Genomic DNA, 20396 nt, shown 5'->3' on the forward strand with positions numbered 1-20396 from the left:
CACACACACACACACACACACACACACACACACACACACACACACACACACACACACACACACACACACACACACACAGTATACAGGAGAGCCAGGGAAAACGAAAAAGAGGAGAAATTAATATTGTACCTGCCAGTTTGTCCTCCAGGTCCCCCAGCTAGCTCAGTAGGTAGAGCATGAGACACTCAATCTCCAGGTAGAGGGTTCATGTCCCATGCCGGGCGCCACCTTCCTGTGGGCTCACCACCTGCAGGAAAGGTTCTTAATCGGTGCAATGTGGTCTGGGTGACGGTGCTCAGACTGACACCCCCATGAAACAGATGAGTGGGAGAAATTGGATGGATGGATGGATGTCCTCAAGTTTGGTGGCTGTTGGTCAGCCAACATGGCAACCTGCTGCTGCTCCAGTAAGGGAGTAAAGAAAAAAAACAAAGTAAACAAAACTGTGTTAATTATGGTTTTTTTAATGAGTTAAACATTTCCCTGTCCCTGTCCCTGCTCCTTACTACTCCTGTCCACTGCCTGCCCCTGTTCCTTACTACTCCAGCCCACTGCCTGCCCCTGCCCCTGCTCTTTACTACTCCTGTCCACTCCCTGCCCCTGCCCCTGCTCTTTACTACTCCTGTCCACTCCCTGCCCCTGCCCCTGCTCCTTACTACTCCAGCCCACTCCCTGCCCCTGCTCCTTACTACTCCAGCCCACTCCCTGCCCCTGCTCCTTACTACTCCTGTCCACTCCCTGCCCCTGTTCCTTACTACTCCAGCCCACTCCCTGCCCCTGCTCCTTACTACTCCTGTCCACTCCCTGCCCCTGTTCCTTACTACTCCAGCCCACTCCCTGCCCCTGCTCCTTACTACTCCTGTCCACTCCCTGTCCCTGTTCCTTACTACTCCAGCCCACTCCCTGCCCCTGCTCCTTACTACTCCTGCCCACTGCCTGCCCCTGCTCTTTACTACTCCTGTCCACTCCCTGTCCCTGCTCCTTACTACTCCTGTCCACTCCCTGCCCCTGTTCCTTACTACTCCAGCCCACTGCCTGCCCCTGCTCCTGACTACTCCTGTCCACTCCCTGCCCCTGCCCCTGCTCCTTACTACTCCTGTCCACTCCCTGCCCCTGCTCTTTACTACTCCTGTCCACTCCCTGTCCCTGCCCCTGCTCCTTACTACTCCTGTCCACTCCCTGCCCCTGTTTCTTACTACTCCAGCCCACTGCCTGCCCTGGTCCTGACTACTCCAGCCCACTCCCTGCCCCTGCTCCTTACTACTCCAGCCCACTCCCTGCCCCTACTCCTTACTACTCCTGCCCACTGCCTGCCCCTGCTCCTTACTACTCCTGTCCACTCCCTGTCCCTGCTCCTTACTACTCCTGTCCACTCCCTGTCCCTGCCCCTGTTCTTTACTACTCCTGTCCACTCCCTGTCCCTGCCCCTGCTCCTTACTACTCCTGTCCACTCCCTGCCCCTGTTCCTTACTACTCCAGCCCACTGCCTGCCCCTGCTCCTGACTACTCCTACCCACTCCCTGCCCCTGTTCCTTACTACTCCTGTCCACTCCCTGTCCCTGCCCCTGCTCTTTACTACTCCTGTCCACTCCCTGCCCCTGCTCCTTACTACTCCTGTCCACTCCCTGTCCCTGCCCCTGCTCTTTACTACTCCTGTCAACTCCTGGTCCCTGCCCCTGCTCCTTACTACTCCTGTCCACTCCCTGCCCCTGTTCCTTACTACTCCAGCCCACTGCCTGCCAATACTCCTTACTACTCCTGTCCACTCCCTGTCCCTGCCCCTGCTCCTTACTACTCCTGCCCACTCCCTGCCCCTGCTCCTTACTACTCCTGTCCACTCCCTGTCCCTGCCCCTGCTCCTTACTACTCCTGCCCACTCCCTGCCCCTGCTCCTTACTACTCCTGTCCACTCCCTGTCCCTGCCCCTGCTCTTTACTACTCCTGTCCACTCCCTGTCCCTGCCCCTGCTCCTTACTACTCCTGTCCACTCCCTGCCCCTGCTCCTTACTACTCCTGTCCACTCCCTGTCCCTGCTCCTTACTACTCCTACCCACTCCCTGCCCCTGTTCCTTACTACTCCAGCCCACTGCCTGCCCCTGCTCCTTACTACTCCTGTCCACTCCCTGTCCCTGCCCCTGCTCTTTACTACTCCTGTCCACTCCCTGCCCCTGCTCCTTACTACTCCTGTCCACTCCCTGTCCCTGCTCTTTACTACTCCTGTCAACTCCTGGTCCCTGCCCCTGCTCCTTACTACTCCTGTCCACTCCCTGCCCCTGTTCCTTACTACTCCAGCCCACTGCCTGCCCATACTCCTTACTACTCCTGTCCACTCCCTGTCCCTGCCCCTGCTCCTTACTACTCCTGTCCACTCCCTGACCCTGCCCCTGCTCCTTACTACTCCTGCCCACTCCCTGCCCCTGCTCCTTACGACTCCTGCCCACTCCCTGTCCCTGCCACTGCTCGTTACTACTCCTGCCCACTGCCTGCCCCTGCACCTTACTACTCCTGCCCACTGCCCGACCTTGCTCCTTACTACTCCTGCCGACTCCCTGCCCCTGCGCCTTACTACTCCTGCCCACTGCCTGCCGATGCTCCTTACTACTCCTGTCCACTGCCAGTTCCTGCTCCTTACTACTCCTGCCCAATGCCCGACCCTGCTCCTTACTACTCCTGCCCACTCCCTGCCCCTGCTCCTTACTAATCCTGCCCACTGCCCGACCCTGCTCCTTACTACTCCTGCCCACTGCCTGCCCCTGCTCCTTACTACTCCTGTCCACTCCCTGTCCCCGACCCTGCTCCTTACTACTCCTGCCCACTGCCTGCCCCTGCTCCTTACTACTCCTGCCCACTGCCTTCCCATGCTCCTTACTACTCCTGCCCACTGCCCGACCTTGCTCCTTACTACTCCTGCCGACTCCCTGCCCCTGCGCCTTACTACTCCTGCCCACTGCCTGCCGATGCTCCTTACTACTCCTGTCCACTGCCAGTTCCTGCTCCTTTCTACTCCTGCCCACTCCCTGCCCCTGCTCCTTACTACTCCTGCCCTCTGCCCGACCCTGCTCCTTACTACTCCTGCCCACTGCCTACCCCTGCTCCTTACTACTCCTGCCCACTGCCTTCCCATGCTCCTTACTACTCCTGCCCACTGCCTGCCCCTGCACCTTACTACTCCTGCCCACTGCCCGACCCTGCTCCTTACTACTCCTGCCCACTCCCTGCCCCTGCTCCTTACTACTCCTGCCCACTGCCCGACCCTGCTCCTTACTACTCCTGCCCACTGCCTGCCCATACTCCTTACTACTCCTGCCCACTGCCCGACCCTGCTTCTTACGACTCCTGCCCACTCCCTGTCCCTGCCCCTGCTCGTTACTACTCCTGCCCACTGCCTGCCGATGCTCCTTACTACTCCTGTCCACTCCCTGTCCCTGCTCCTTACTACTCCTGCCCACTGCCTGCCCCTGCTCCGTAGTACTCCTGCCCACTCCCTGCCGATGCTCCTTACTACTCCTGCCCTCTGCCCGACCCTGGTCCGTACTACTCCTGCCGACTCCCTGCCCCTGCGCCTTACTACTCCTGCCAGATATCTTTATTCTTCAGTAGATCTGACACGGGAATCGAACCAGGAACCTGAGGTAACAGGCTGAAGTGACATCACTCGGGAGTCATGTGACTTCATAGCATTTATTTTCAAATACACATATCCAGCAACGGGAATCATCATAAACCAATTATTGATCAAATGCACAATAACAAGAACAATCGCATGTTTGCACAAATGTTCAGCCTCGGGACGAACGCAAGAGAAAGAAACGGAAGAAGATGACGAGTTTGTGAGTGCAGAATCGTTGAGGGGGATTTCCCATCATGCCTCAGGGCTCCTTCCTGTCCTGCATTGCTCACGTGAAACAGAAGAATCAGCATGCAGTGTAACAACATCGGAGTCCCGTGAGAATCTTTACACCCTGTTGGAGATGATCAGCATAACTAAAACCCTAATCCTAATGCTGATCTTAACCTTAATCCTGACCCTTATTCTAACCCTAATCCTAATCTCAGCCCTTATCTTAACCAGTGCTGTAAAAAGTAGTTGAAAGTCATACTTGAGTAAAAGTACAAATACTTTGCTTGAAATCTACTTAGGTAAAAGTAAAAGTCACCCATAAAATAATCACTTGAGTAAAAGTCTTAAAGCAGGTCATATGAAAGATACTTGAGTATCAAAAGTAAAAGTACAAAGAGACAAAACAGCCAGAAATATTTTTTTCTCAATATGGGCCACAGACAGTACAGTGGAAACTATTTTAAAAAATGAATATAAGCTGCACCCACCATACTTACAAAGAAAAAATATATTTGTAAATATACAGTATAGGCCGCACTTGTCTATAAGCACATGTGTCCACGTTGTAAGGGGCATGAATTTCTCTGTGGGATTGTGGGTTTTTTCTCTCTCTCTTTTTTTTTTAAGAAAAAAAAAAAAGAGTTTTAAACACTCCGTGGTGGGGCTACGGACTGGACTGGAGGGAAAGAGAGAGAGAGGAAGTGAGGCCAAGTAAATTACTGCAAAAATACACTCACACTGAGGGTTCTATCTCTGGTCATAAAGTATTTGCTGATTGTGATTCTGAGGATAGATTTTCCTTTGAGGACGAAGCTCAGCCACAGAGTGCAGACTTACGTGATGCACCTGAACGCATCACCCATGTATTGTCGGCATGAATCTCGTTTACCAGTAAAAATAAATGATCCTCATTGTTTAAGCCGCTGGATTCAAAGTGTGTGAAAAAAGTAGCTGCTTACAGTCCGGACATTCCGAAAAGTTCCAATACGCTCCGTACGCTCGAAAAAAGTCCCGCTGAGGGGTGAAATTTCAAAGTGCCAGTACTGTGATGAGACAATTATATTCACATTTTATTTTGTAACGAGTAACGACGGTGTCCAGTATAAATGTAGCGGAGTAAAAGTTTCATTTTTTTCTTCTTAATGTAGCGAAGTAAAAGTGAAAGTCGCAATAAATATAAAAACACAAATAAAGTATATATACTCCCAAAAACTATTTAAGTACTGTAACAAAGTATTTTTACTTTGTTCCTTTTCACCACTGCATCAGGTGTGCATTCTGCATGTTGACAGACGTGGAGTCTCTTCACCGTAGATCAACAGAAAAAGTTAAAAGAAAAAAAAAAAGAGATGAAAAAGAAGCAGATGTCATTTCCTGTTGTAGGCCCGCCCTTTCCTGTTAAGATGTTTCAGATGTAGCAGCTCTCAGCTAGAAGCCGCCGCGAGCTCAGGTTCACCCGGGGACTCCTGCTCCTCGTCCACCCCCCACTAAATGCTATGAAAAAAGAGTTTTGGTTTCACCTCTTCAGCCGTTCAGCCATTTCTTCTTCTTTCTTTGGTCTTTTTCTTTCTAGTTCAGCAAGATGTCGATGTACCTGTTTGATCGTTGCAGCATTTAACCAAAACAAATGTTGTTTATCTTTGTTTTCTTCTTTTTGTAAATAGTACCATTAAAACATTTATGTTTAACTTGGAGACTTGTTCTGGACTCGATCATTTCACTCAACAGAAAAACCTTCAATTGACCCAGAATGAAATCAAGTTCACTTCAGTTTGTCTTTATTCTTCTGATCATATTCGCTCTTAAATTTAGAAAAAAAAATACTTTAAATGGGGAATTCAGTTTCATACAAAGAAAAGACATTTTAAATTAGCTTGATAGTAAATGAAATATATTTTTTTGAACATTTGATTTAGGCCCCGTTTACACGACAATAAATTCGAGTGTATACGCAAAACTTTCTTCACTTTTGGGGGGTCCGTTTACACGGCACCAGTTTGCGGATGCACTGTGTCCGCAAAGTTTTTAATCCGGCTCCCAAGGTGGAAAGATTCTTTCACGGCGCAAATCCCTCCTGCAGAGACTGATGGAGGCTACAGAGCCTGTTACTGCTCATGCACAGCTCTCCCCCTCCCTCCTGCTCATCCAGTTGTAAACACACATGGCGGCCACATAGTGGTACGACCCGCGGTCCATATTCTAGTTTTATCGTCCAGATCAATAGTTTAATAGTTGAGACTCTCCCCTGATAGCATCCGATGTGTCCATATGGACGGATGTCGGATGCTCTCCATTTTCTTCACGTTTTCGTGTTTTGTTCTCTGCACACATGTCTGTGTAGTTTCATTACAAAATCAAGCAACAGCGCCCTCCAGTGGCCCGGCATACTAACTACACCGTTGTCTCTGTGTCCGCTGCTGCAGTGCAAACGCGCTCCTTTTTTTTAGCAGATTGGGTGTTGTCACGTGAAACATTGTCATATAAACAGGGCCTTTGATTTTAGTTTATTTTCTGTTTGATTCTCAACATTATGTAACAACAAATCTTTAAGCCATTTATCCAAACTAATTTCACATTTTCAGTTTTACTTGTTTTTTTTGAATTTTGAAAATTTTGTTCATTGATCCTACAAAAAATGTTCTAACAAATGTAGTTTCCCTACTTATAAATATTTGCATATGTATCAGAAGCAGCTGGTGGATCTTCATTCTTCAATATCAGCCAGTGTTAATATAAATACATTGCTTTAATAATCTACAATTTTGCCTCTTCTTTACGTTGAGAGAGGCCCCAGTGATAAATGATTGTACTTTTAATCAGTGAATAGAGAGCACTTAAGACGTCACTTTTATTAAAGGAGACATATCATGCTTTTAAATCCTTCCTTTTTACATATAAATCATACAGTTGTGGTCTATATAAAGCGGAACTGCAATGCTTGGGTCTGAATTCCTCATTATTAGAGCTCCACAGGCAACTTTTCTACCCCTTTTCTGATGTGCTTCTGAGAGCAACTCGTTTTGGGGCGGTCTCTTCAAATGCAAATGAGACACTTCATACCTCGCCTCCTCTCCAGGTTGCAGAGGTGACACTCGGTTCAACTTCACCCTGTTCGGCCATCTTTGTAGTTTGATAGAACAGATACAATTATCTAGCGGCGCAGAAACTTTATATTCACACATTATTTACAAAATGTCAACAACGGAAGATTTGTCCATCCAGCCATACATGTTGGAGCCAGAGTCGGACCCGGCGGAGCGAGATGAAAATGACGATGATGCACCTACAGAACAACGTCTTCATATGGATGTAACGCAATGGTGTGTTACTATATTTACACTAACTTCTCCATCCATGCCCACTACTACAATACTGCCTGTATTACAACGACTATTTAACACAGAAGTTACATTATAATCTAAAACGAGCACACAGCGCTAACATATGAAGACGGTGCAACTGCTAATGCTAACAAAACAATGACAGGGACGTCTTATCATCACACTTTTTAGCGTTATATACAGCTTACCGAAGTGCTCTGTTCGTCGTCTCCATAGATAGAAGGAACTGACCGCTCAATCAGATGAAGTCTTTCGGCAAATCCTTCTTTATACTGGCGGAGGTTGCTGAAGCAGTCATTCTTGAAGTGATTCGCGCACACAAAAATGACCTTACCCACAGATGTGGGTACATTTCTGTGAAAAATAAAACTCAACCAGGCACTTCGAAAAGGTTCTGATGCTGGGAGACGGTGTAACGAAGCTTGTGGGTTACTACATCCAACAACCGAACATTTCGACTTATCCTCTCGTAACTTCGGTTGGACTACAAAATCGCAGCGAGAAACAAAAATGGCGGATTGCTCGAAGTGTCGATGTCCTAATTTGGCAGTTCCGCTGAGAATACTGTGACGTCATTGTTCAAAAAACGTAATAGAGAATAGAAAAATCGAAACCGATCGCAAAATATGACCAAAACAGAATATAAAGATATCAACGGAGCACCTGAAGAGACTACTTTGAACTTTTCTGTACTTCTAAACACTCTAAATATACAACAAAATGCATTTAAGGGCTAAAAAAGTGGATTTAGCATGATATGTCCCCTTTAACATAATAATAAACAAATTCAAGCAGAGGCTTCATTAGTCTCTTTTAGGGAGTGAATGTGTTTGGGGCGAGTTTATTTAAAAAGTCAATCAACCTCAGATTCTAGCCAACACCTCAACCCATCTTTGAAAGCATTTTAGAATCGTGCCTCAACTTGCAACATAAGCTGCAGCGGCGTCTACAAAAAGCAACTCCCTGATGATGACTTTGCATACCTTCATCTTGGCTCGTAGGCGTGCCTGGTTGAAAAGGCTGCTGTGGCTCCTGGCATGGAGGAAGATGCCATCCTTGGACTGTTAGAATGTGTAGCGAAGCAGCAGGGAGAAGGAGATGCTAAAGAGTGTCAGAGCGAGAACGCACCCTTGTTTAATACCGCTTTTAACTGGGAAGGGGTCCGACCATGATACGTCGTGCTGCACAGCATCGTTCACATCGTCATGGAAGGACATGATCAGCTTCAGGAGCTTGGGGGGACACCCAATCCCGTGGGGAAGGATGAAGAGGCCTGTTCGGTTGACCAGGTCGAACGCCTTGGTCAGGTCGATGAAGGCTCACGGCACTTCTGTAACTGCCTGAGGGAGAAGACCATGCCGATCGTCCATCTTGTGGCTCTGAAGACGCACTGTGCCTCTGGATAGACGCGTTCAGTGAGTAGCTGCAGCCTGTTGAGGACAACTCGGGCAAAGGCTTTTCCCACAACACTGAGGAGGGATATTCCACGATAGATCTTACAATCTCTACGGTCCTCTTTGTTTTTGTACAGCGTGATGATCTTGGCATCACACATGTCCTGGGGCACTGCCCTTTCCTCCAGCACTGCAGCAGGAGTTCGTGGAGATGGTAGAGGAAGGAGCTGTCCTTTCCCACTCTGATGATGGCTGTCTTCCTGGCGTTCTCAACTTTCTGGAGGTCGTCAGAAAGGCCAGGACACATCTTCCTGACATTCCAGGTAGCCAGCCGTAATGTGGTGGTTTTACTTTATTTATGCCTGGTGCAGGGTTTACAGTCTGCTCATTAGTTTTTACCCTAAGCTCCAAGCGCCCACTGAGCAGGCAGACTGTGGCGGGTCAACCCCTTACTGGCTGGGGGCTGCCCAGCTTGAGGCGGGTGGTGCTTGACCAGTGAGATGCGATAGTCCATCCCACTGTTGAAGACAGCCCGTAGTGCCCGAGCTTACGCCAATCTGCTTTGGGTTTATAACCCGTAACTTCTGTCTCCCGTGTTGTTTCTGTTGCTGGGACACTGGAGTGACCTCTCCAGGGCGCAGGCCTGGGCGAAGGTTATGGAGATCCTGGGGTGCCCAGTCGTCAGAATCCTCCTCTCAGCCTTGCTGGCAGGATCCAACAGAAAGGACGAGCTGATACAGTTAGTGTCAGCGCAGCTGCAGGAGTTTCCGGAAGGTGTCACAGTATTCCACCCACAAGGCAGTGGCACTCGTGTCCCTGAGTGGGTGGGGGGGGCATTTGGGTTGTCAGTACCTGGAGGCAGCTGAGCTCGGGTCTCACATACGCTGCGTCGACACTCGCTGAAGTAGCACCACTGGGCTACCCACTGGGCATATGCATATTTTGACAGTATTACAGTTTATTACTATATTTTTTATAATTTATTTATCTGCTTCTTTTTTATCAGCGAGGTTGGCGCCCTAGCGCCCTCTATTGGCCAGCCACTGCTTTATTTTATCTAATACTTTGAAAAATCGTCATTTAATTTGACATGAAGATAATGGTGAATATGAAGATTATTCATGACACAATACCATCATCCAACATGGATGTTATTATATAACATGATTTTCAGCTTTAGCCATTAGAAAACCGTGACTCCACAAATATTAGAAACTTTACCCTTGGCTTCTCAGACCCTGAGGGCTCCTCAGAAGAGTTGACCTCTGCTGCTGAGGAGCAGGAACCTTCTTGTGCTGCGATGGAGGAAAGCCAGACCTCCACTGAACCCACGCAGAGCGGAGAGGAGAACGGCGAGGAGAAGGCCGACGAAGGAGCCGCAGCAAAAGAGGAGGAAAGTGATGGAGATGGCAGCAAGAAGAAAGAGTGTCACCAGAGAAAAGGTGTAAACACTACAATATCACTGTGATTCCACCTTTATCTGATCATATGATCCTGACCTCCGCTGGATGACAGCAGGCTGCTCCTCTCATGGATGCAGTGTCGCCACACCCACCTGCAGCACTCTTCACCTTCATCGCAGCCTTGTGGAAACATGTTTGGCCTCTGGTTATTATTGAGGTGGACGCAAATCGTGTTCCAAATACAAAGTTTGTCATCTTTGTTTTCTGAAGCTCTTTCTGTCCCTTCATTAAACTCAATTTAATCCAATTTAGTCGATCCATAGATTTCACACTTTTTCTAAATGGAGTGTGCGTCACTCCATTTAGAAACCTGCGTCCATCCATTCATCTTCTGCGTTGCTTTATTAAATTAATTCAGGGCTTCTGGGGGCTAAAGGCATGGTGCACCCTGGGTAATCACCATCAACACACCAGTTTATTCAGCAGCTGTTCTGGAACTCACACAGCCACGAGGAAGACGTACAAACTTCACACAGAAAAGACTGAAAAGGGGATTTTGTCTCTGAGGTGAGTGCACTCATCGCTACTGCACCGTGCAGCTTTGATCTACAAACAATCAACTCTACTGTCGAAAATATGATTTCTCAAAATACTTTGACATGAGCCCTACAGATTTAGGGTCATGTTGCCCAAACCCTCACATCGCTCCGGTGGACTGCTCCACTTTTCTTGCAGTAATATTTCACTGGAATAGACACATAACGCACATTAAGATTATTACATGGAGGAGAAAATAAGGTTTCCAATAACAGTCCACCCCTTTTTTTTTTTACATCTTCCTTTTATAATCTTTTATAAGTCCATATAAAAGTCCATTCAGCATTCAGATGATGTTCAGGTCTGTTTGGTGTCGGTTTGCTCCTTTAGTGATTATCAGTGTTGGAATGGCAGCGTCAGCCTTGTAGCAGTAAAATTACGTTTCTGTGAAGTTTAAATAAGGAACATTGTGTTGAAAAGCTTTGGAGTCTTTGTCTAGGTTGTTTTTTTATTGGGAAAACCATAATAACGTTGGTGGACACCTCAAAGCAATGCTTCAATCTTCTAAATTATAATTAGAGTAAGAGAGACAACTGAACTGTTAGATATGTTTGCACTGATCTCTGTGTTGGGTCTGTCGTGGTAAAATGATATCTTAGCCTTATACTCATTATATTTGATCATCATAGGCTTCCTACCTTCCTGGCTTTAAGCTAGCAACTCTTGGTTCACTCTTCTCCAGCAAGGCCTTCTCTGCCTGGGAACCAAGGTCAATGCTCTGCTATTGCTAAAACTCAACAGTTCAATTGTTCTGCTTCAAACCCCTCCTTTTCCTCCCCACTGGTTAAGACTCACAGGTGCAACTTGTGAGACGCACACTCATCCTGCAGACAGCTGAATGCACTCTGCAGGATCCTGTGCCTTGGGACCCCAATAAACTTCTCCTGACAGAAAAATCTTGTTCTAACACTTTATTCCAAACAGCACCGACAACAACAACAAAATATCCACGACAGGTCCAATACAAGAAATCTTAAAGAGTTAAAGTACAATTACAGCTGATCTTTGAAAGCCAATATAAACTAACATCAAGCTTTTAGCAGAGCAGCTAATCAGCTTCTTTGAGTAACTCAGATTTCAAATTTGATTCCATTAATCCTCATTTGGACTGCTGAATGGGTTTCCCCACCTCCGACCTGAAAGCTTTCAGTCTGACTTAATACCTGCACAGCTGAGGTCCATCGTGAACAGATTTGTCAGGGGCAGTTCTCAATGAGCACAAGTTTGTATCTTTTATTCCTTCATCTGTTTGTGTTTGGTTGTGATCGTCGTGTTTGCAGACATGTTTTTTAGAAAAAAGGACAAAATAAAGAGTGTTGAGGAGATGCTCTTCCGCTCATCATCACTTGGCTCCTTGAGCCCAAAGAGGCCTCCTATATCGTGATGAAGAAGTAGCTGGAGCGGCACTTCCTCACCAACGGCAACAATTAAGAACACAAAACTAAAATCACCTCAAAAAATGATTCAACACTAAAGAGATTAACAATATATTTTTATCAGTGCTGACAATTGATAAAAAAAAAAAAAAGACTAATTAATTGTCAATTTTCTGTAATTAATTGCATTGTTTTTTTACTGAAGACTGAAGCTTGTAATGGAAAATTATTCAGGGAAAACCACAGAATTAATGTCGACTCAACACACACAGACCATATTTCAGTTCAAAGACTCTTTTTATAACGTCCTTTTAGCTTTGTGTGAAACTGTTTCTCTCCCAGATGAGCAAAATAATAAAGACAAATAAATAAATTTATAAACACACACACACACAGACACACACACACACACTCACTGCTCCTGCTGTATAACACGTCTGGTGTCTCCCTCTTCAGACTCTGGTCACATTTTTACGCACAGCACGTCGTTGTGGTTCCGCCGACATGAGCGACTCCTTCCTCTATCAGCTCCTCCTCCTGTGCACTTCATAAAAAAACATATTGTGACAGCTGCTGCTGTTCAGCAGTGTCCGTCTCTCCCTCTGCAGACTCTGCTTGTTCAACAGTCCTGTTTTTACGCACAGCGCTTCGTCCTGGTTCCACCATGGGTGACTCCTTCATCATTGCCATCGACTTTGGCACCTCGTACAGTGGATATGCCTTCAGTATGACACCCCGGGACGAGGAGATCGACCCTCACTTGCCACCCTGGGGTGAAGAGGTCGGCTTGGAGACCCCCAAAACCCCCACCTGCATCCTGTTTGATGAGCACGAACAGTTTCTCAGCTTTGGCTATGAAGCCAAAGTGGCCTACGTCAAAATGCGTGGGGACGACGCACGAAACAAGTTCTTCTTTGAATGCTTTAAGATGTCCCTCTATGGAAAAGTGAGTGTATTTTTTGATCAATACTCATATCGACCCCGTGTGCCCTGTATTTACTTCTCTCTACTTTTTAGTTCAGACATGATTTTGCAGGATTCAGTTAAAGGAAACGTTTTCTCTGTTCTTTTACTTTCTGTTTCTGTTTCTGCGGGCTCACATTCCTCTGACTGTCAACAGCCTGCAGGCAGAGCTTTCTGTTAATGTTATAATAGGTTATTATCTATAATCCAGGTCTGACTTTATTGCTGCTGGACTTTGTTCATGAAGCAGATCAGCATTGAAGGCGGGGTGTGAGGATCAGGGTCACACCTGACTCAACAGAAACCAGCACAAATCACAGCCTCTCTTGAAGCTCATCATAAAATAGTGAACCATACCTCACTGACCCCCTGCAGAGAGCATCCCTCCACATTAAACCCACCCTGGTCATTGTTACCAGTAACTACACTGGTTGGTGCTTAAGGCCTTCACACATGAGCATAGAGTGGGGGTCAAACCAGTGAACTGACAGCTGAGGGCATCTGCTTTTTGGGTATTGCAACAAAGACATGAGTTGCAGCACATATAAAGTCAATTCAGTCAATCTGTTGGAATATTGCATGTTGATATTGCAATAACAATAACTTTGAGATTTTGTTGTGCAGCTCTTCATACTTGCTCAGTAACAAAGAAAATGTAATGAACACTCAAAGTTTCACAACCACACTAAGTAACAACAAACAGGTCGTGGACAGAGAGTGCAGTCGTTCAACCAGTTTAGTCACAGCAAAGGAATGAAATACCAACATGAAGTGTGAATCCAACTGATTGTATTGATAACCTCACACTGTCACTTTCATGTTCTCACACACACACACACACACACACACACACACACACACACACACACACACACACACACACACACACACACACACACACACACACACACACACACACACACACACACACACACACACACACACACACACGTTAGCGTGGAGCACAGGTCGGAGTTACCTGATGTCCCTTAACGCATCAAAGCTGTCAACTTCTGCCATTAAAATCGGACCAACATGGCCGCCAGAACACAAACTCTCTTTTATTCCTGAAACAGTTCTGCGAAATGTATTTCTGAAAAGTTAAAACGTAGCTTCACAGGAGGCGTCTGCGGTGAGGGGGCGTGGCCTGGGAGTTCGATAGCTTGTTCTCGGAGTATGAACTATCCTGCCGAACAAGAATTTTTCTTCTTGTTCTGGTGGGACTATGTCGAGGCCGTTAGCCTGAGCCTTTATTTTCTTCGGTATTCTGTTTTTCATGATCCATGAACCTGTTTACACCAATGAACAGCATAAAATAACTTGTTTTTAATATAGAACGAGGGCCTAATATAAAGGATACATCCTAACTGATGGGTTAGGGTTAGACTGATCTTAATATATGTTCAACTACCATAGTCACAAAATCATGTGAGTTTATTCAACTGACTTGATATTTTATAAGAGATAGTTTAAGATTCATCAATCTAGTGTTTTACCTTCATGTAATGTTTTTTATTAAAGGAATACTGTGCAGTATCTGCATTGCTCATCAGCCTCCAAGACAAGGACGCATCAGGGTGTGGCGTGACGTCGAGGTCCTGCTGACTGAGATCAACCCTGTACAGTAGTTTAAATATCGGCCACTGATTATAGTCCTCCAGTGGGCAAATAAGCCTTCTTAATAGCCTAAAAGCTCAGAGTTTTTGGGGCCCCACAACAGGGTGCTGCCGCTGCACCCTGTCGAGAGCCTGAGCTGCCCCTGAACCCCCCGCCTAACTCACAGTGGTACCCGCCCCCCGCTGCTACGCTGTCAGAAAATCCTGGTGAGAACCTTGGTTAGGACATGTCCTTTAAAAAAGTGGTATCAGTGCATCCCTATGAGATATTATACACACACGCATATAGAACATACAATACACAGCAGGTAAAATAGGTGTTGAACATGTCAGTGAACATATTTCTCAAGGTGCTTTTCACATGATTCTTTTCTGCCAGATGTTGGTGACAACCTGTGAGTAATGTGATGTTTAGAGTGTAATAATCTCAAATGACACGGGGAAAAGCATTGAACATGACGAAAGGGAGGTGCAGAAACGCATGGAAAGCCAAGATGTGTGGATTATCTGGGTTGTTACCAACATCTGGTGAAAATGTCATGTGATGTGTTCGATACTTATTTTACCTGCTGTATATGGAGCTAGGAGTTATTGATAAACCAGATGGTAGAGCACTGCTTTGTTTTGTTTTGCACACTACTTTTGAATTTAGTCTTTAATGCTGTGCCCAACATAAATTGGAGAACATTACACAAATCATTGAGGTTAAACGATTTCTGCATAGCAAGACATAGAAATGTGTACTTGATAATATAACACACCTATGGAACTTCATCCAATTGGCCCGGTAAAAGAATGCCGTAAAAAAAACCAACAACACACATTTTCATTTGTCTCGTGATAATCCTTGTTTTTCTCCACACAACTCTTCAGATGATCTTAAAATATTTTGAGTTTTAAATGAATTCCTAGTACTACTTGGGTATTAATGTTTAATCACTCCAAAGTCTGGCAGATTCTTACTTCAAGAGTGTGTTAACACAGTCAAAGGAAAATTATCCATAGGCGTCATTTAACCGGCAGTTTGATGATCAGATGTTTTAATTATTCGTGCAGTAACAGTGTTGATGTGAGCATCATGTAAACTGAGTGAAGATTCCAATCCGGACACGGGACGCACGGTGAACTCACCACACACACACACACACACACACACACACACACACACACACACACACACACACACACACACACACACACACACACACACACACACACACACACACACACACACACACACACACACACACACACACACACACACACACACACACACACACACACACACACACACACACACACACACACAACTACATAGATCAGTTAAAACACAAAGTCAGTAGCAGTCAATCCATCTCATGTCTGCTCAGGCGCACTGAACCCAGTGACATAACCTGTGACTGCACGTTATCAGACTTGAACCGTTGTACCTCCCTGAGCGAGGCCCTTCACTCTCAACAGTCCACTGCTCCTGTAGCCAAGGTCACTTATCCACAGTCTGAGTGGAGACGATCCAATACTAGATCCTATTAGTTCCTTGTTGGAAGTGCTCAGGAATGCTTGTTACTCTTGTTTCAATAATTCCAATAGTAACAAAAAAACTATTACTAATTCCTCATTGTGGAGTTCCTTTGTTAATCTTCTCTAATCTTTGCTGGTTGATCTTGAAAGAAAAAGAGTGACTGTAAAAAGCCTCACCACTGATTTTAAACACGCCTGTGCAGCTGATTACCAACCAAGGTTATAGCCCCACCTAGTGCTCAGAATCTACTACAATTTTATGGGTCCTGAAAGATGGCTGAAATGCAGAGAGCATACTCAACCTTTGACAACCTCCCCCTGAAACACATCAGATCGTTCACAATCAACGTGACACCCATTTTATTTCACATGTTTACAAAAGTCAACTGACATGGTCAATCTGTGTTCAGCTTCATTATACAAACCCTGATAGCACTTCCTCTAACATCTTTGTTCAATAGGACATTGAATAGTGTATTTGGTTGCTAATTTATAGATTTGTAGATTGCAGCTGGATTAACCTTCACGTTTTCTTTCAACGTCATTATTGTTAAGTTTAATCTTATATTTAAGTTGTCTAGATTCTGCATGTTCCACAACTGTGGCTGACTATGGAAACAACAGATCTGAGAGAGTTACTAATTTACACAAGTATTTATTAAACAAAGACATTCTCACCACATGGTCAGCTGCACAAGTCACGGTCGTGCTCTCCCCAGCTTAAGGATGGAAAGAGAGATTCTACCCAAACATTGACTTTTGAATCAGAGAGGCGGTTCTCCTTCCGTCTCTGAACCGCCTCCTGTGACCACTTCCTGTTTTACACTCTGTACCAATCACAATGGACTCTGTTCTCTGAGGCGGGCTCCAGTTTGCAGTCCCTTCCTTGTTTACACATCAACAGGCTGTTGTCCAAGTATCAGTGAAACTAACATGGAGGAAAATGTAGGTAATAATACATGGGAGGATGCAATCCTATCGTCTCTAACAGTGAAGCTAAAATGGCAGACTACATAGAAGAATTCAAGTTAAAATAATCTGACACTCTGTTATTCTGCAAAGAATAGCTGATTCAGCATGAGAGCAGCACATGAGCATCTGCGTTCATGATCATGAGGTCCAGTTAAAGTCGTGCAAATACTAATTAGGATCTTGATCATCACCAGAAACTGGGCAGTGATTTGACCATCAGAGCAGCCAATGGGAAGTCGATGAAGGCCCTGAAAGTGTTCACTGAGGCGCTGAGATACCTGAAGGACACCGCCCTGAAAACCATCAACAACACGTCGGGGAGGGAGTTTATTGCAGCCGACTTCAACTGGGTGCTGACTGTACCTGCTATCTGGGATCCTTCAGCAAAGCAGTTCATGAGGAAAGCTGCCACTCAGGTAACAGAGACTGTGGATGGATGGGTGGGTGGATGGATGTATAGATTCTTACAAAGTTTAGAAACATTCACAAATTAAGTTTTGATATTCAAGGTAAAAAAACAACTTGTTGGTATAGCTGTTTTCTTCCAACTTTCATCATTAATAGAATTCCCAGTTTCATAAATATAAATCAGATGGATCCTAACGACAGCCACAGGACTGTTTCTGCCTTGGCAGCAATCATGTGAACAAAGAAATCAAAGCACCTCCAGTTTAGCAAACTACTCTTTTTCTTCAGTAAACAAACTTCCTTTCAGGTCCATTTCACCAACAAATCCTGTGAGTTCCACACATTTTGGCCCAGGAGTCGTATCTGTACTTTAAAATGTGCCCTAATACTGTTGTTGTGCCTGCAGGCTGGTATTGTGACCAAAGGGAATGAAACCAAGCTGATAATAGCCCTGGAACCAGAGGCCGCCTCCATCTGGTGTAAGAAGCTCACAGCGGAAGGTTTCACAGCACGGAGTCAAGGAGACGACACTCTGGAACAATCTCCAGGAACACAATACATCGTTGTGGACTGTGGAGGTATACATGACACTTTTGATTACCTATGAGAGAGTTTTCTTTACAAGCAGCTCCTTCAAACACATATTTCATAGTACTGGGTCAATCAGTTCAGTGTCTCCATAAATCTACAGTTGGCTCAGCTCTAAATGTAATGATTGGATGTGAGGTCAGCTGACCCCTCACTCTCATCAGAATTCTTCAAATACGTACATTATGTTCATCCAAATATTGACTGAGATGCAAATCACATTTTATGTCCAATTTCTGTGGACGACTAGAGTTCAGCACTTTGGATTTTGCAGGTGGAACCGTTGACATCACTGTCCACCAGGTTCTGGACGGAGGAGCCTTGATGGAGCTGCACAAAGCCTCGGGGAACAATATGGGCGGACAAACTGTGGACCAAAAGTTCAAAGAACTGCTGAAGATGGTCTTCTGTGATGGCGTGTGGGAAGAATATGAAAGGCAGTACCCCAGTGAGGTTCAGAAAATGATGTACGACTTCACTCTGTTCAAAAAGAAAGACCAGGAGGTGGAGATCAGCTGTCCTTATAATCTGGGGAAATTAGCTCAAGGAGTGAAGGACGTGGAAGCGTTCTTTCAGAGTGTGAGCGGTGCTTCTTGGAATGAGGGCTCCATCCAAATCTCTAAAGAGAAACTGAGGTCTTTCTTTGAAGAGAGTCTACACAGCATCACTGACAGTCTGAGAGAAATCTTGAGGAAAGGCTTCAACATCGAGTTCATTCTGTTAGTGGGGGGCTACGCTGAGAGTCAGATTCTACAACACCACGTTATCCGTCAGTTCTCCGCTCAGTGTAAAGTTCTGTGTCCTTTCAGAGCTCAAGAGGCAATCGTAAAGGGAGCGGTGATGTTTGGAAGAACCCCAGAGGTGGTGGCTTCTCGCCAAAGTGCTTTCACTTACGGACTTGCTGTCGGTAATCGGTTTGATGCGTCCAAGCACAGAGCAGACAAGAAATACACAAACAAAGATGGCGAGTGGTGTGATGATATCTTCATGAAGCTGGTGGCCATTAATGAGAACGTGGGCTGGGATGATACCAGAGAACATATCTTAACTCCATCGGGGTCTGATCATTTAACGATGCACTTTGCGTTTTACAGCACAGAGAAAGAAAGTCCGTTCTACGTGGACGAGGAAGGGGTGGAGAAAATTGGTTCGTTTGTGGTTAGCACGCCCGACACGAGACTCGGCATGAAACGTCAGGTCAAACTGAAGCTCAAGTTTGGCTTCACGGAGATGCTGGCCACAGCCACAGATGTAGAATCCGGTTTGATGAAATCGATCGAGCTTGATTTCATGAGGAAGTTGTAAAGTGATTCTGAAACGTAAAACTGCATCCATCCATCAATCAACCAGCACAAAGCTGCAGAGGACAGTCAGAAGTAGACTTATCAAGAACAAAAAGGATCTAGCCTATAAATGTTGGGAATAATCCAAATGAATACTGCACAGCTGCTCCGCTTTGTTTTCACGTTTACTGGTGGTTTCTCTCAGTAAATGATCTCCATTCTGCATGAAGGAACATTATGACAGCTGTGGAGAGCTGAACCTATTCCTGCTGAATTGAACGAATCTCTTCATCAAAATCTTCTTTCTTCATCACTGAAGTTCTTGTCTTTCTCTGGGTGTTTAGTCTGGTAATGACTCCTCTTCTCTGAAGACTAAGCACACTATCATACCTTCGACTTCCACATACTGTATGTTGAAAATTCAATTCTGGATCCGTCTTTCTTTTTTAACTACAAGCCGACACTTCACTTGAATGGAGCAATAATTGTTAGTTCTGTTGGAGAAGGAGCACAAAAGCGCAAACTTGTTCCACACATGAATACATCTTCACATTCACAAAGAATTAAAAAACTGTATGTGAAACGATGAGCAACGTAAAGCTCAGGTCTGTACTGGACTGTGAATTGATAACGTCTGAAATCTGTACATTCAATGATGTTCTACTCTTTCTTCTTTCTGTTTTTACCTAATGAAAAATGTTTGTCCTACTTTTTGTTCACCAAATAAGTAAATAAAATATATTTCTATTGATTAAATTGCATTTCCTTGATTTCATTGTTAAAAACAAATTCATCACAGAGCTCATAGTGGTCACTTTACTTCATCAATCCTTCCTTGTTCTAGTCATGTAATGTTCCTAAGTCTGCTTCAAACCCTGCTTCCTCTTCCACCTGCTGAGAATGTCTCCCCTGTACCAGAGCAGGTTGGGGTCTGAGTGGAGTTCAAGACCTCCATTGTGAAAGTGCCAATACGCAATTGGTGCCTGTCATGGCAGCAACTGTCTGTGTGACACTAGCAGTCCGAAATCACCTTCTTGTGTTCCCCCACCTTCACACAGGTTGCTAGAACCATGCGTGACCTAGGAAAGCCACT

The 20396-nt window shown here is 45.5% G+C and overlaps 1 protein-coding gene across 1 annotated transcript; it reads left to right on the plus strand.

Moving 5' to 3' along the window:
* Positions 1-12501: 12501 nt before the first annotated feature.
* LOC308111737 (heat shock 70 kDa protein 12A-like) lies at positions 12502-20062 on the plus strand. The gene is made up of 4 exons (XM_080466749.1): positions 12502-12898; positions 17219-17440; positions 17839-18010; positions 18295-20062. Exons 1-4 carry the CDS (start codon positions 12617-12619, stop codon positions 19323-19325), a joined length of 1707 nt encoding a protein of 568 aa, XP_080322875.1. The 5' UTR covers positions 12502-12616; the 3' UTR covers positions 19326-20062.
* Positions 20063-20396: the final 334 nt, after the last annotated feature.

Source organism: Lipophrys pholis (assembly GCF_963383615.2).
Source record: "Lipophrys pholis genome assembly, chromosome: 7".
Lineage (NCBI taxonomy): Eukaryota > Metazoa > Chordata > Actinopteri > Blenniiformes > Blenniidae > Lipophrys > Lipophrys pholis.

Bases quoted from the DNA above. Each gene is read 5' to 3' on its own strand.
- LOC308111737 (XM_080466749.1), top strand. From the start codon at position 12,617: ATGGGTGACTCCTTCATCATTGCCATCGACTTTGGCACCTCGTACAGT. The intron at 12,899-17,218 runs GTGAGTGTATTT...GATCATCACCAG, and splicing joins AGATGTCCCTCTATGGAAAA to AAACTGGGCAGTGATTTGAC. The intron at 18,011-18,294 runs GTATACATGACA...TGGATTTTGCAG, and splicing joins CATCGTTGTGGACTGTGGAG to GTGGAACCGTTGACATCACT.